This window comes from Gymnoscopelus braueri (assembly GCF_963280865.1).
Source record: "Gymnoscopelus braueri genome assembly, chromosome: 14".
NCBI classification, from domain to species: Eukaryota; Metazoa; Chordata; class Actinopteri; order Myctophiformes; family Myctophidae; genus Gymnoscopelus; species Gymnoscopelus braueri.
In genome coordinates this window covers 37,950,029-37,967,307 of record NC_137619.1, presented here as the reverse complement: position 1 = coordinate 37,967,307, position 17,279 = coordinate 37,950,029, and the positions used below count along the sequence as shown (strand labels likewise).

At 41.5% G+C, this 17,279-nt stretch overlaps 1 protein-coding gene across 1 annotated transcript; it reads right to left on the bottom strand.

Moving 5' to 3' along the window:
* Nucleotides 1-9,315: 9,315 nt before the first annotated feature.
* On the bottom strand, nucleotides 9,316-15,324 carry ntpcr (nucleoside-triphosphatase, cancer-related). The gene is made up of 5 exons (XM_080448987.1): nucleotides 15,224-15,324; nucleotides 12,629-12,791; nucleotides 12,428-12,530; nucleotides 11,401-11,610; nucleotides 9,316-10,405 (listed from the first exon to the last, which is right to left on the bottom strand). The coding sequence occupies exons 1-5, from the start codon at nucleotides 15,255-15,257 to the stop codon at nucleotides 10,325-10,327; spliced, it is 591 nt and encodes a 196-aa protein (XP_080305113.1). The 5' UTR covers nucleotides 15,258-15,324; the 3' UTR covers nucleotides 9,316-10,324.
* Between the last annotated feature and the right edge of the window lie 1,955 nt (nucleotides 15,325-17,279).

Sequence of the window (17,279 nt, the reverse complement as noted above, 5' to 3'; positions counted from 1 at the left end):
TTCTACTTCTGGTAGAGCAATACCTGGTAACTCTAAACCTTTAGCCTAACCTGAATGTATTCATAATGTGTAACCCTAATGTCTATAATGTAAAATAAACATACTTACTGTAATATACTGTAATATAATGCTTATAATGCTTAACAAGTCATAAGCTAAGTACAGTACAGTACAGTACAGTACTTAATACTTGCGCGAGAGGTGGCTATAAGCACACAAGACTGGGCATCTGGGGATGATAAAATTCGGGACGAACAGACAGTTCAATTTAACTGTATTCAAATCTCTCTCTCCCTCTCTCTCTCCCTCTCTCTCTCCCTCTAACCCACTCTCTACCCACAACACAATGTGGGTAGACTACTTTAGCTGGCAATTTGGACACATTTTCACCATTCTCTTAGTTACATCAACAATGCTCTGAAGCATTCTGGCCATTGAACAGTTTCCGCCACGGTTGCAGGCAGCGTCTCTCACTAAAGTAAACAAGACGCACTCGCTATTTGCCAGCAGCGTACCACGGACAGTTTTTTGGAAGAAAGATTCGCTGAGGAGGTTAGGAGGCTTAAACCGCTCTCTGAGCGACTACAAAACACAACCAGACGGCAATTAATTAATGTCTGCCGCCAGAAGATTGCTTAATCTCCGAAACGAATGCTGTGAAAGCATGCCGGAGTTTGATGTAAACCAGGGGGGCAACCGTAGGCACGGGTGCCAACATTGGCACAGGGGAGGGTGATCACTGGCACACTGGCATAAGTGTGAGAGAGAGGATCTTTGGTAAAAAAAAAAAAAAAAGTCAATTAAATTAAGTCCCCAATTCTACATTCATTCAAATTCAAGTTCAAGTTCAAGTTCAAGTTTATTATGTCCCAAATTGGGCAACTTATGTTACAGCAGATAGTGAGAAAGTAAGAAACTCCAACACACAGTAAACATACATACACAAGACACACATAGACATAGACATAATCACAAGATCCAGATAATAATAGCTACTCATAGCTACCTCCTCCTGCTGCTGTTATTGATGGCACGAATAGAAGTAGGTACAAATGAGAATTTGTACCTATTGTTTTTAGCTACAGGGGTCTTTAACCTTTGGCCGGAAGGCAAGAATTCATATTCAGGATTTAGGGGGTGAGAGCTGTCTGCCATAATAGAAGATGCTTTCTTAAGCACCTGCTGGTCATATATATGACTTAGACAGCTAAATTGTGCCCCCACAATCTTGCTGGCCCCCCTCACAACCCTATTAAGGGCATTTTTCTGTTTAATGCCAAGGTTTCCATACCAACAAATGGCAGCAAATGAAATAACAGACTCTATGAAAGCTCTGTAGAATAAAATCATCAGTGACTTGTCCACCTGAAATTTGGCTAGCTTCCTTAAACAGAAGAGGCGCTGTTGACCTTTCTTACACACCATTTCAGTATTGAAGTCAAATTTCAGACGATCGTCAATAATGGAGCCGAGATATTTATAAGTGGTTACCAAATCCACTGTCTGGCCATTTATGACACTACTCTGAGGAGCTGGTGGAGATCGTCTAAAATAAGTTTCAATTGTACAATGTGTGACCCCTCACTCACTTTATGGAAGTCAGTATGGCCCCCTGGAAATAATTATTGCCCACCCCTGCCTTAAACATGCAATTCAGAATAGGTCTAACTTGTTAACAATCCTGTAGAATAGCAAAAAAACGCCTATACACAGCATACCCTAAGTAAATTGATTGTTGATCTTGAACCATTTGGAATAAATGCATGGGCATGGTCTCATTGAAGGTAACACTTTGAAGTTTTTCCCCAGTAAAAAGAATCAACTCTATGTGAAACTGACATTGAGTTATACAAGTTTGAACCTATACTGGAATAGATGGCTTTTAATTCTCACCTGAATATTTTCTATAAATAGATGCCTGTGTAGCAGGATGGGCGTGGGCAGGATGGGCGTGGGTTCCCACGCTGCCCACGTTCCCATCCTCCGCCCACTCATTGTGGGCTGATGGGCAACAGTATTAAAGCAACGCACCTCCAAACCCAGTTAGCTGTCTGTCTGTCTCCATACTGGTCCACTATCAGTTCAGGCTGGCCTGTTGGGCTCGTCTGTATTTGCATCGCGCATCAGCGCAGGTATGTCTCTCCGTCTTGCTGTTTAGGCAATTGTCTTATGCTGCGTAGTGCATGGTCTTGAACTTGACCATGACGTTTGTGTCCTTTGTAGCCCCGGTGTGTCCACCCATCTTGTTGACGTTTTGCGCCGGGCGTGCAGTGTTGCTTCACGCTGCACAACGGGTACGTTGGTGGTCCTCCTTCTCCGCAGTATAGCAAGTTAATTTCAGGCACTATAATAACCATGGCCCTTTATTATTACTACAGTGTATCTCCTCGCCGCTGCAGGCAGGCCATTGTGGCTTCCGCCTTTGCTGCACCGCGGTACGTGGCTGTTTGTCTCTCTCTGCTCCTGTCTTAATGAATATTAGTATTATACTGTAAATGGTAGAATGACACGGCCGTTTGTCGTTTCAGGCATCTGTGATATCCAACTGCTGCTTTGCGGGTTTTTGAATTACCCACGAATTACGATCTCTTTCACACTGACGCTCCACGCTGAGGTTCCCCTCCCCCCGTTCCTAAACGGCCGTGGAACCACTGGCTCAGCCGAGCTCACGGTCACGGCTTGTATTTAAAACAAAATACAAATAGAATGGCAGACACACAAAACAATAGTTAACAAATGAGAACCAACTGTAATTAGACAGTTGAGTATCACAGATAAGTACCTCTTTGTCACGGTGCGGGGCAGAGAAGTGTAGGACCCAAGCGCACAGTGTGAAGCGGAGACAGAACAATTCAGATGCAGGGGGGTTTATTACTTAAACAGGGAATGTAAAGACAACAGGTAACTTACGGAACACAGTGACAACATTAATGAACCAACACAGACTGGAAACAGAGGGGCATATAAATAGACAGGGACTAACTAGGCACAGGTGAGAACAAAGGACAATTATACAACAGGTAGTTCCGACCAAGCAATCTGATTGGTTGAAATAGCTATCTACCCGTGCTTCAAACCAGCATCATAGCACGGGCCTAATCACATTAATAAATCACTCCGCACTGCAGTCCGCACCTGATTAGACCATATATGGCACAGCTGTGCTCACTGCTCTGACGTCACGCTGTCCCACGGTAGGAAAACAAACAGCACGGCGAAAATAGCCGATCTACAAGTTCACAACGCGTCGCCAGGTATCGCACGGCGAAAATAGCCGATCTACAAGTTCGCGACGCGTTGTCAGCTTGTAGATCAGTTAATTTGGCAACGTGACACGGTCGTACGACGGAGCATATAGCCTACTGGAATTAATTCCACTGCGCAAGCATTGATAGCTCAGCTGTGTTGATGAGACGGTGTCTCAGGCTCATAGCGCTGCTACAGGGACTATTTAATGTCTCAGTGAAAAACTCTTCTCTTTACAGGGAAACGGATAATAGCGAAACATTTTTATTATGAATTGCTCCACAATATGAATACATTTGGATGTGTTTTGTTGGTAACTGTTGTATAATCGCAATATTACACTCGAGGGTGTGCTTTACCTTACATTATTGGCACTTCTGTGATGCTCGCGGAACTCGGCTTCGCCTCGTTCCTGACCGCATCACAGGCGTGCCAATAATGACGGTAAAGCACACCCTCTCGTGTAATATTGCTTAATTAACACATACACATGATTGTCTGTAACAGAACAAGACACAGGTGAACTACAAATGCAATTATATACAGGCGAAACAAGACAGGAAGCGGCAACAAGGCAAAACAGGAAACACTAGGACAACGCTACAAAATAACAGTACATGGAGAACAGGGAACAATACAACAGAAAGAGTGGCCTAAACAGGCCTAAAGGGTCCAATACCATATAAGGTCAGAGAAGGGCTAAATAATAAAGTCACAGTCCACGGTCCGAGGAGCGGACCGTGACACTCTTTTTAACCCCTATGCTCACACTAATTTAATGTACCCTTTTCCCCAAATAAAAATACCTTCCGGTTCACGTTAAATAATCAATGTATTCACAATTTCACTAAATCATTCAAAGGAATGTAAAATAAAATCAGTGTATCAATAATCACATTACAATTCACATAAACTCAATAATAACCCATAAAAGTCCCTTTTCGGGTATTAGAAATCCAATGAGCATCCCACTGTGTGTGACAGTAAGTATGACTATAGGTTGTGTATGAGAATGAATGAATGTGTGGCTCTGGAGTCCATCCAGGTATGGGTAGGTGTGTATGTATGTAATGTGTTCAGTACAAGTGGCTAGCACTGAGTCTCACTGTGTGCTGCAGTGATGCGAGATGAGTAGTGTTGAGTCCTACCCATAGAGTTAAAAATAAGTCCTACCACACTACCAAGTGCTCAATCTCTTAGCTTAATAAGGGTGCTGCTTCGAAGATCTTGATCCATTGAATCTTGGGTGGCTCGCCATCAAACGTCATCCATTGAGTGATGCCAATATCACTTGAATCAATCCAATCAAAGAAAATACCTGACCGGTTTATAAAACAGGGTCAAAAACTCACAAATTAGGATCACGCCCTTAAATGTTTAGAAATAAAAATAAAACATGTCTCATCTGACTTAAACTACTAATAGTACATTTACAATTAGCTGATACACAATTAAATCAAAACTGTTACCATGAAAGTTAGACAGAGGCTGCTGCTGCAATCACAAGCACAGTACAGTTCAACTCACCAAGTCAGTGTTCACACAATCTGGGAACCCATCGCCAACTGAAAATGAAAAACAGCGCCCTCTGCTGTTTGTTCTATGTCTGTTGGCTCTGGGCGGAAGAAAACGTAACGCCAGAGCGCAAAGGAAACCGGTGTTTCTGTAGCCTTCAGCGCATCACTTCCGGTTGGTGCGACTATGTTTTCATTCCCACTAACAATATTTCTACACGGAACACTAACACCACTTCTCCCAGAGAACATGGATCGTTTTGGTTATAAGCCCACTTGTTTCTATGATGAAAGAGTAAGTTAAAATGTGAATATATTTCCGTGGTTTTGTCTGCTCCGCGGACGCTATTGTTAAATTAGTTTCGGTTTGTTTCGAGGGGGAAAGATCGACGGACATGTGAATCCCGCCCACTACATGTGATTGGGTAAAGCGCGGCCTACTTCCTGATCTGAATGCGCACTCGTTATGACGAACCTCCCCGACAGATTCCAACGCAGTGCAGAAGCTGTTCTTGAGAGATTAGTGTTCACATAATTCACATGGTTCCAAGGATCACAGGTTTCAAAAGAATCAGAATACAGCACTCTTCTCTCAAAAAGAGATGGATCAACCAAAAATACCTTCAAATTAATCTGTTCACATTCATTAAATCTCTTTTCACTGTTTGTCTCAACTATTTGTTCAACAGGCTTCTGTCTCCTGTTTTCCAGAACATTCTGTTCTATGAGGCATGTAATTAGCTGAATCAGATCACCTGGGCTGGTGTTGTCTTCAGAGAGCTATTAATTGAGAAACCTCATTGGCCAATTGGTTCATTGGCTTAATCAGAGCACCTCACAAGGCTCTTAAAGAGACACTAACACGTAGTAGTAACAAGTAGATGAATGTACATACAGAATGTATACATGATATAAACCCATATAATAGTATCTTACTCCGTGTAGTCAAATAGTTTTTGACAAATCCTATTTGGTTTTAATCTTTAAAGCTCTTTTTCATAGGTGTGGTTATTTTTATTTTAACCTGGTTCATATCCTACATCTATTTATATATAGATCCTTATTTTATTGAATTGGCTATTTCGACCTGGGTTACATAGCCCATGACCATGACCATGAAAACAATACAAAATAATTATGATTTAATTTAAAATTTCAAAATTAGTTTTTCACAGAATCAAATGTTTTATGGTCGTGATTTACCAGGAGCCTGGATGGCTTGATTCTAGTCTTAAAATGATTGACATAAATATTTTTGGAAATCTCGATGGGAATTTTTTTTGAGTGGAACCACAAAATGTCCGCCACTGCAGTGCTATGCCCTATGAGGGTTTATGTTGGTTTCTTGATGGAAAAACATGGTTTGGATTTTATACATCACTGGATTGGATCATGTTTACTCTTCCCGAAGTAAGAACATCATTTTTGTGGAAACATTTCATATTGGTGGATTAGAATTCAACTTTGAACTTAAGTCGCTGCAGCTTTGTGAATTTGTTTGTTTGTGTATGTTGGACTTCGGCGTTGATTGTAGCGTTAGTTTGTGATATTGCTGTAACACTGCTGTAGTGACACATATGACACTGCTGTAACACTGCTGTAGTGACACATATGACACTGCTGTAACACTGCTGTAGTGCCACATATGTGTGCAAATTATTATGTTTTTTGATGTGACTATTGTGATGGCAGATCCCTGAACAGCATTTGTTCCATGTTTGGTGAGGATTAGAGAAACGGTGTGCCGGTGGCCCCCGGGGGACCCTGACGTGGCCCTTGGTGTTACTATTGTCATGCAGACCCCTGAACAGTGTTTGTGTCAAGTTTGGTGCAGATTGGAGCAACACTGTGCCCATGACCCGCGGGGCCCCTAACTTGTCATGGCAGACCCCTGAACAGTTTTTGTGCCAAGTTCGGTACAGATTGGAGCAACACTGTGCCTGTGGCCCCTGGGGGCCCCTAACCCCTGGGGGCCACACGTGGACCCTGGTGTGACTATTGTCATGGCAGACCTCTGAACACCTGTCTGTGCCAAGTTTGGTGTGTATTGGAGCAACGCTGTGCCTGTGGCACCCGGGGGCCCCCTAATGTGGCCCCTGGTGTGTCTATTCTGATGGCAGATCCCTGACCAGTGTGTGTGCCAAGTTTGGTGCAGATCGGACCAACGGTGGATGCAGTCCTTGCAAGTCTGCATGTTACGTTTGTGACGGCACTTAGGCTCTAATGTAGCCTGACAGCGCATTGCGGGTTCGAGTCCCGTAGTGTGTGTGTGTGTGTGTGTGTGTGTGTGTGTGTGTGTGTGTGTGTGTGTGTGTGTGTGTGTGTGTGTGTGTGTGTGTGTGTGTGTGTGTGTGTGTGTGTGTGTGTGTGTTGTGTGTGTGCTGTCCACACAATGTCATGCCCAGAATGTTGAACTGCTCGTAGTAGCTACCACCAACTACCAGAGAGCACTTTAACACCAAACAGCAGTGCAAGACTAATAACTTTGTTTCCAGCCTATAGGACATACCCACGGACTGGTTGTTGGAGGGTTTCAATCCTCCTGGGATGCCCAAAAGACGAGGCAGAAAGGCTGGCAAAGTATTGTGCTGTCTCTGCTGCCATATATGGCGGAGCCGCCGCTACTTGTGCCCATGGAGTGCTGAGTGACATGCGTGTTGTATCATGAGGACATATGTATCCATGAGTTTGTGAATGTAACCTTTACTGCACCTCAAATATTTGTGTCCCTGTATGCTTTCCGTGTGTGTGGACATAAATACATTGTTAAACTGTGTGTGTGTGTGCGCGTGTGTGCGTGTGCGTGTGTGTGTGTGTAATAATATGGTTAGATGGCTTATGTTAGAGGGCTTATGAAACATAAGCAAATGCATGCATGCACATTCACGCGCACACACAGACATACACTTGGTGATGCTGGCAAGGCTGTGTGAACCCCCTCTGTCATAGTTACATAATCCATCTGCCACTCTACTATAGGGGACTGAGTATCACCTCCAGATCAGGACAGGGTGACACTGTGCCCTTGGCAGTCCTCCCACCATGCAGAGAAACCTGCAGGAGGTAAGATAAAATTCATTGACTTTTTCCCCCCATGCTACAATGGTAGACAGTAACAGACTGCTACAAAAAAAATCAAACATTTATAATACAAGATATGATACAAGTTAGGTACTACTGGTGATAAGCAGTGGTGGTGTAGCCTGTTATAACGCCACCATGAGGCTGATTTGAAAATGTTTGGGTGTCATTTCCTCCTCGGCTAAGTGGAAACGTAAGTGCAGAATTTCAAGGAAATCGCACGCTGCGTTCATATGCCATCCAAACAGGATGGCATATAAAAAATCTGACAGATCCGTCTTGATCACATGACTATAGAGATACTGTGTACGGATTTGCGTGATGTTTAACAAAATATGTAGGAGTAATATCAAACTCGGCCTCCTGGTGGCGCTATAGCCGGCCGATCTGAACAATTCGGGGCAGAGGTCTGGCATCCAGGGAGTGCGTGTGCACAGTTTCGCTGCGATCGGGCCAACAATGCCGGGGATTAGCTCGGCCATGCCTTCGGCCTGGTGGAGACAAAAATACTGTAAGTGCTCTGATGGAGAGGGGGTATTTACAGGTCAAAGACAGTTGACCTGGCAGTTGTGTCATTATTCAAAGCTCTGATCGCCTGAGGGAAAAAGCTCTTTGTGTGCCTTTGGCTTTTGACATCTTACACAAAGTAGTATAGTCAGGGTCACATATCAAATGCGTTGTTCACAGCTCAAACAAATAGCGATTTTTCTTCTAAATTCCTCACATGGTTTCATTTCAATACATTTTGAAAGTATCCAATATTTCACAAAGAAATGTATAGAAAAAAACTGAATTTGTGTATCAGAACTTAGTTTTTTCTTCTTTCCTCTCCCACTAATCATCTCACAACCCATTCAATTTATCTGATCTGGTGACTCTTTGGAGGGGCCTGACCTAACCCCTAAGGTTGGGTACTGTAACAGATAACACTTACCGAATAGCAGATCTACAAGCCGAACCAAGCTTGTAGATCTGCTACTTTCAGCGAGCGACACTGTAGCACGACAGAGTATAAATTAAGCATTACAATACCTTTGGCTTCAGGACTTTTTTTTTAAGGTTCTCCATATTGAAAACCTTATGGAGGAACAGTATCATTGCATGCTTTAACTACCGTATCTACAAAACCATTAACTTTGGATGAACTATTGCTTTAGTCACATTTACGGACAGACATAAAAAAAGATTAGTCTAAAAAATAATATAAGGCAGATTAATCAGATTAAATTCAAGGTGCTGCCGTCTTGACATTGAGAGCTGCACATTGGTTTAATTTGTCTACATTTTATGTAAAGACATGTCCCGATCTGCATTAACACTAAAATGATGTACCGGTACATTTTAATTTACAGTATACATACAGTATAGTGTACATTTCTGTAATTCTTACTCCTAATAACCTCCCTAATATTGCAAGGGGAAGGAAGAACATTCATGTTTTTTGTTTGCACTCTTTATTAGGACAATTGTGAAGCTTATCGTGCGTGGTTTGTTACTTTATAATTTGAACATAACAATTAGATGCGACAATGCAAATAAAAATAAAATATTTACTATCCTGTTAACTTTTTCAGGCGTCAGGTCAGCATCAACAGATCAGATAAACAAATGAATTCAATGCATTTTCTTTTGTTGCAAAACTTTAACTTCAGCATCTCAAATAAATCTCAAAACTAAAATCTAACATTAGATCAACTTCCCTTTAACATGAAAAAAGGTTCACTCACTCACTCACTCACAGGTATTGCCATCTCTCCGTCTATTCAGATATACTAAAAGAAAACAAGTGTCACAAAAGCTGAAGCGGTATGAAGAGTGACGTGGAGGTGTTTATTCTTCTGTTTCTTTATTCATAACCGCCAGATGAATAAACCATGTACAGGGGTGGGTCATTGTTGCCCTGTTAAATATTGATTGATCTTCACCGCATGGGCACATCCTCTGACTGACAAGACTAGTACACAAGAGGCTCACATGTCAAAGGAGAGACATGGATGGAGGACAAGTCTTCCTGTGTGACCTTGCCCTCCATAAGAAGCACCATTTATCCTACCTAGAGAATAAATTAACATCACACAATGACAGATGTCAGGTCCATCAAATGAAGCACAATTTTTTTGGGCGACTGACAAGTTTTCAAGTACAGCGTATCTACGTTCTGCACAGATACTCTTCTGCTTTGTTCTTCTATTTCACATTTAATTATTCAGCATGCGATACATTTGTGCGGCAGTATGTGAAGTAATGCATAAATGTATACATGTGACACACTGCACTACAACCTTCAGCTGATATGGACGCCCCTCGGGTCAGGTCACAGCCATGTCAGGCAGAGGATGCAAATATTCTATTAGATTTCAAGGCTGTGTGCTTTGTTTTTTTATATGCATTGAGAGGGATAAATAAATCAAAGGTGAATGCCTTAACCTGTGCGTAACCTCACAACCTGTGCATAACCTCTGTGCTTGTCCATAGTCTTCTCCTTAAGAGGCTGTGTGTTTAAGACACTCCTGTAAGGCTAACAGAATGTCTTGGAGAATGGAATTTCTGTTCTCCTTGGACACCTGCGAAGAGAAAATAAATATGCGGAGGTCAGAATCACTACAAATGAAGGGGTGGGGGGAGGGTTTGGGAGGACTGTATTTTCTCTGTATTTTTGGTTCTTTTTTTGTGGTGTTTTTTGTGTGTCTTGATTTTTTTTTTCTTTTCTTTGTCTTGTTTAAAGAAGAGAAAATAAAGAAGACATATAATAACGATATGTGTACATTGTGCATTGTCAATGAATAAATCTTTATATAAAAAAACACAACAAATACTACAATTTTTACACTACAAATGGTAGTATAAATGGTAAGTGGCATACTTGCCAGTATATGTTGATGACCATCTTTTCCCATAGTACCCATGGGTCAATAAAAGTATATGTATGTTGTGTGTGTGTATATATATATATATATATATATATATATATATATATATATATATATATATATATATATACGCACGCACGCACGCACGCACGCACGCACGCACGCGCGCGCACACACACACACACACACACACACACACACACACACACACACACACACACACACACACACACACACACACACACACACACACACACACACACACACACTATTCGATTAAAATAAATAACAACCCTACTATTAATAACTACCCAGGCAGTTGTGGTAAGCATTATGCATGGCAAACATCCAAAGCTACAATCAGATTCCTGTGATAAATTATCTTGACAGTTGAGAGCGTCCATTGTTGTTCGGATCAGTCACGCAACATCTCAGGATTAATCCTGCTATAGGGGAGGGATAATGCAGTGCCACACCCCTCCTGCCAAAGTGAGCACGCAGACAAGGGAACTGAAGCAGATTGCTTATCTAATGGACCTGCTGAATGCTATGTAAACAGCTTTCAGTTCCATGGTGTGTGGAGGGGCTTAAAAGTGTGTGTGTACACTGCCCTGATTATTATTATAGCTTTTATTCAGGTCATGTGTTTACTGTCTGAATAGTCAATTCAGACAGATATATATACTCACAGTGAAGAGCTTCACATCTCTCCTGCTCCGCACTTCCTCCACCAGGCCTAGAGGTTTGCCCTTCGGGACAGGGATGGTACCCAGGATGCAGACGTTGCCGCTCCCCAAGGTCTGCCTCACCGCCCTTATGAACGGCTGGCTGAAGAGCTCCATTTTCCCAATCTCATCGATGACAAACAACCTCCCACTGCCTCCATCAGCGGTCCCTACCTGAGGCAAGAGGTGGAAAACAACCCCAATGTCAATGCTATACTGTACATAGACCTACAAAGAAATATTTAGGCATACATACCTTAGCTTTATTAACCCATTAAGACCTGAGGCCGATTCTACAAATTCCTTCTAAAGCAGTAGTTCTCACACTTTAAAATATTTTTCAAAAATAGCAGATGTACAAGCTCGCAGCACGGCACGAAGTGACGCGCTGTGAGCTTGTATATCTGCTATTTTTGAATAGCCAACGTGAAAATCTAAAATGACACTCAGGAATCAAGAATAATCATTTTATTTACTGGAAGCACTTAAGACGGGCACTGTGAACAAACTCATATGTGGCCACATGTGTCTCCTCTACCCTAAATAGTATAGTCAGATATCAGAGTGGTTGTCACAATCCTGTGTGATTGACTGATGGTGTGTCATGGCATACAGTATGTCGTTCAAGCTACACACGCGATGTGACCTGCAGTGATTATGGAATGGCCGTAAACAAGATGAAAGTGGGAAATGTGCCGCCAAGGGCCTTCATATATAGCACATGCGTGTACTAGACAGCGCACCAGGATTCTCGATTTACATGCAGGATTAATCAGGGCCAAGTGACAGCCAGACGGCACCGTGTGGACACTAAAAGTGTCACTCTGGAATTTATGCAGGCATTTGCAGACCTTCAATTACAACCATCGGTTCTGGTTGAAGCAAATTGCTGATGACTTGATAAGTGGGTACAAACATGAATGTTTTTCCCTACTGTGATCTATTAATGAGGGTCATTTTCAATGTCATTGTGCAGCACTGTTTAGCTTACATTTCTGAAGAGGGGTAGAGCCAGGTTTTCAAATGAAGGTAAATCGACAACATACTGTCCAACCGTGTATTCTCGTCTTCCGTCGGATGCACCCGCAGCATCTCTGTAAATTGAAATGAGGTGATGTTCAGGTGTGGGGGAAAAAATACACATCATAAATGAGAATTGGTTTAATTTGTTTTAACATGACAATTCAGTAACCTTATTCTGGACAGGCGGCCCCTCTCTCCTGCTACTGTGACAACATCAAAGCCAACTCTCCGGCCACCTTCTCTGACCTCTTGTGTATAGAATCCATCGATGCCCACACCTGATGACATCATAGCCTCACAGGCCTTCTGGACTAGTGTGGTCTTCCCCACACCTACAGCATATGAAAAAAGGGGAGGGGAAAAAAACTGACAGTGCAATATTATTGCTTTTAAATGAAGGGCTTCTGTGCCTGTAAAAGTTTATTGCATGGCATGGGTGATATTTTCTTTGCCCAAGGCACTGTTTGCATTCCAGCGATGGTTTTCCCATGCTTAAAATATCTTCAAAATACACAAGACATACTGTATGACACCTTTTGCTGGCCTCTGTCTGGAAAATGAGTCAATGGCTTTTTCTCTCTCGGTTGTTCCATGGATAGATACTGCCAAATGATTTATTTCTGAATGTTACTGTAGATACTTATACTGTATTATACTGTAAAAAACAAACATCCCTATGTATTGTGAAGGTATTATGTTACACAGTTTGTCATATTGCTTAGACGGATACAGGATAGGTGGGCACTAGGGACATCTGGGCTCCTCGATGTAAAATTACAGGTTTTGTAGCAATTGTAGAAATATTAGACCTTAAAGGTAGGGTAAGTGATATTTTGGTTAAAACAAAAAGTTTTCTGTTAAAAGGTTAAAGCACTATATTCTGATAGTAATCGTAGCTATAGTGTTTGTTTAGTAACATGGGTCTTCCTGTCTCTCCAGCTCATTATGCTATATATTATGCTTATTAGGCCCTATGTGCCTGCACGTAGTCTGAGATCCTCAAACCAAGCACTCCTGGCCATTCCAAAAGGTCTGTTAAATACAAAAGGTTGCATGGCCTTCGCCTTCAGACAGAGCCCCTACCCTTTGGAATGCCCTGCCCCTAGAGATCAGGCTCACTGAGTCTGTCCCCCGGTTTAAATCCCTCCTTAAAACCCACTTCTATAGATTAGCTTTTAATGCCCAGTCCTAGTCGATATGAAAGTGGTTTCATGTGCATTTCTGCATTGTTTTCTGCATTGTTTTTCATCTTTAATCTTTCTTTTGCGAGTTTTCTTTTGCCGTTTTCTTTGAAAAGCACTTTATAACCCAGTTTTGAGAGGTGCTATATAAATAAAGTGTAATTATTATTATTACGAATAAACAGAAAGTTCATTTTCAAGTAGGTGACAACATTTCAGCCAATCAGGAGAGAGTACCCATTTATCAGCTTCATATTCTTTTTCCAGCTCCAATTTTGTCTGCTCATTTCTTTGTGTCATCACTTCTAATTCCACTTGTTTCATCTGTCTCCTGACTGAGTTCTCTATCCTGATTGGATACAATTGGTATCCTTCATAAAGAGCTGGAGAGACAGACACTCCTGTTAACTGAACAAACACTCTATAGCAATGAGCACTATCAGAATATAGAGCTATTTAACACTTATTTTGACCAAAGAAAATAACTTACCCTACCTTATGTTTAAGCATTTTCTAATCATGTACACTTTTGTATGTATATACTACATTTTCCAAATATTAAATTTAACATTTTGGAAAAAAATGTCAATTTAACACCGAGGTGCCCACTCTTCCTTGGTGCCCACCTAGCCTTAGATCAAGATTCTCGTAGATGTATTTTATCGATTTTGACATTTTTATATCAACGCAACGACCCCCCCCCCAGTTTGCCCTGGAATGTCACCACCAGTAAAGCCCGTATTTCTCCGAAAAATGCCAGATATAAGGTGCTTACCCGCTTGGCCCAAATGTTAACTAGGTGTCCGGAGTATTTGTGCAATGTATTAGTCTATATTATTCAATAAAGAAGTGTTTTAATCACGTCTGTGGCCGAACGCCATTTTCCCCCCTCGTTTACTTCCTGTTTACATTTAGTGTAATTCCGACTTTCACCGGATGCGCCCCGTCACTACCGCCCATTGGGAACTTCGAACAGAATCGGCCACAGACGGGATTAAAACACTTCTGTATTGAAAAATATGGCACAAATACTCCGGACACCTAGTTAACATTGGGAGCAAGCACGTTATATTTTGCATGTGTACATGTTCGCAGAAATACAGCCTTTACTGGTGACATTCCAGGGCAAACCGGGTCTGTGGTGGTCGCTAAGACTCTCGTATACGAAAGAAAAAGTCAGACTCGATGAAATACATCTACGATAGTCTTGATCTATGCTAGTGCCCATGATCATCTATCCTGGATTGGAAAATCTGGTGACGCGAGGTTAATCCAGTATACACGATAGGTGGGCTGTGGGCACTGGTGACATCTGGGCACCTCGATTTAAAATTGGCTATTTTGTCAATTAAAAAAAAAAAGTAGGCCTATAGCTATTATGTGAACATGCACGGTACATCATTATCTGACTTAATTTTATCCTTCAACTTCTTGTTTATGCCCCAAAATGACTGGAGACTATTTTTCAGCAGAACGGTCAACAATAGCGTCACTGTCACGCAGATTAACACTTCAACAGTTATCAGTTGATCAGCCTAGACGTTCAGACTAAACTGCAACATCATGTCATCGTGTCCAGTTACCTGGAGGTCCTGTCAAGAAAACGTGTTTAGACATTTCGACTCACAACGGAGTTACATTCATTCACCCTGTAACTCCACCATGCAGCTGCTGCAGTTTAGTTGCTGCAGTTTAGTTGCTGCACTTCCGTACACACACAGAACCCGCACATGCGCACTGAACATGATTGCATATGGGCATTGGTTCTCAAAGTGGGGTCCGGGGACCCCCAGGGGTTCTTGGGGGGGTACCAGGGGGTAGCCTGGTAAACCCCCCTCCCTCCGGAAATCTCATTTAATCAAATACAAATGAGATTTCTGGAGGGAGGGGTTTACCAGGCTAACCAGGGGGTCCCTAGCAAAAGTATTTAACATAGCATCACAATCATTCTAACCACTTCATCCAATTATACGTTGGCTATTCAAAAATAGCAGATCTACAAGCTCACAGCGCATCACTTCGTGCTGCGCTGCACGCTTGCACATCTACTATTTTTGAACATATTTAGAAAAATATGAACGATTTTGAATCATTTTACATTCTTTTAAATATAAATCTCTTCTAGGGGTCCCATCGCACAAAACATTTTCAGATGGGGGTCCGTGGACTAATGTATATCAATTTGGGGGTCCTTGGCACAAAAAGGTTTGAGAACCACTGGCATATGGAAACGTAGGCGTGCGTGTGCATGCGTGCTTGTCCTGGCCTTGACATATTCTAAAATACAAATGTAATGACTGATACATCGGTTGTGCTCTAATCAAATGTATCTTTTACACCCAGAGTCATTAAACTCAATAAAGAAAGACCCATTGGGAGGAGGATCTGGGGGAGGTAATACTAGAGGACGTTTGGGCGGAAATTTTACAATGTGTACATAGAACTTCTATCTGTGCAAGACATGCTCTAATAATTCAATGTAAAGTGGTACACTATACCTACTACACCAAGGCTTGGTTGTCTAAGATATATGATGGTGTGCAACATCAGCCTTTGAAAGGTGATATCTCCTGCAAACCTCATACTCATTTTGGCTTTGTCCATACATGCATTATTGGACAGAGATTTTTCATAGCCTCAGTGATAATTGTAAAAAGTTAAAGTAAAACCAAATGTTCTCGTTGCGTTGTTTGATGTCTTCCCCTCATTGCCTCCCCTCACTAATATGTCTTTTTTTTTTGTCACCCTATTGGCTAGAATATATCCCTCTCATGCTCACTGGAGAAGAGACATGCTTGATTTTCTTAGATTGGGAAAAAAATCTGACTTGGGGGAAAATGGGGCCCATTCTTCCAACTAAGGAATACATTTCCCAGTCATTCTGATTGAAACAACGTATGTGGTTTTGGGTAGTATTAATTTTGTGTTTGATGTGGCGTGTGATATGCTGCTTCTTCTGGCTATTCTATTATTGAAACAGTTTACTATTAGCCAATCTGGGAATCCATTGGCAAAAAAAGGTCTGTCTTGAGAGATTAACTATTAGCCGACTGATTTTTATTTGTATTTTACTTTTCCATCTGTGTTTATGGTTGTGTTTTCGTTTTCTCAGTCACAAAGTTATTTTTGTGTTTAGCTATAAGTCAATATGTCACTTCATGTCTTTTCATTCTTTATATCTTTTACTTTTTATAAATCCTCTGATCACACAGTTGTATGCTCTTGAAAAACCACAAAGCATTTTCAGATGGGGGTCCGTGGACAAATGTATATCAATTTGGGGTCCTTGGCACAAAAAAGTTTGAGAACCACTGGCATATGGAAACGTACAGTAGGCGTGCGTGTGCATGCGTGCTTGTCCTGGCCTTGACATATTCTAAAATACAAATCTAATGTAAATGAGATATTTAGGTCAAATTACTTACAATTGTTTTGTCAAGGTTAGATATTGGGTTTATATTATCCATATAGTAAATAAAACTAAGATATGATTCAACTTTTTAAAATATCTTCACTATTCCATGCTTAGAATTAGTGGCTTCTATCATCCTTTAATGACTTTATAAAAAAATGCACCCAGTATTTAAGTAAAGATTATCTTTATTAAAACAAATTCACAAAACCACACAATTCAATTCA

Coding starts and splice junctions, on each gene's coding strand:
- ntpcr (XM_080448987.1), bottom strand. CDS start 15,257: ATGTCTAAACACGTTTTCTTGACAGGACCTCCAG. Junction 12,792..15,223: donor TTTCTTGACAGGACCTCCAG/GTAACTGGACAC, acceptor CATATGCTGTAG/GTGTGGGGAAGACCACACTA. Junction 11,611..12,427: donor CTCTACCCCTCTTCAGAAAT/GTAAGCTAAACA, acceptor CTCTTGCCTCAG/GTAGGGACCGCTGATGGAGG.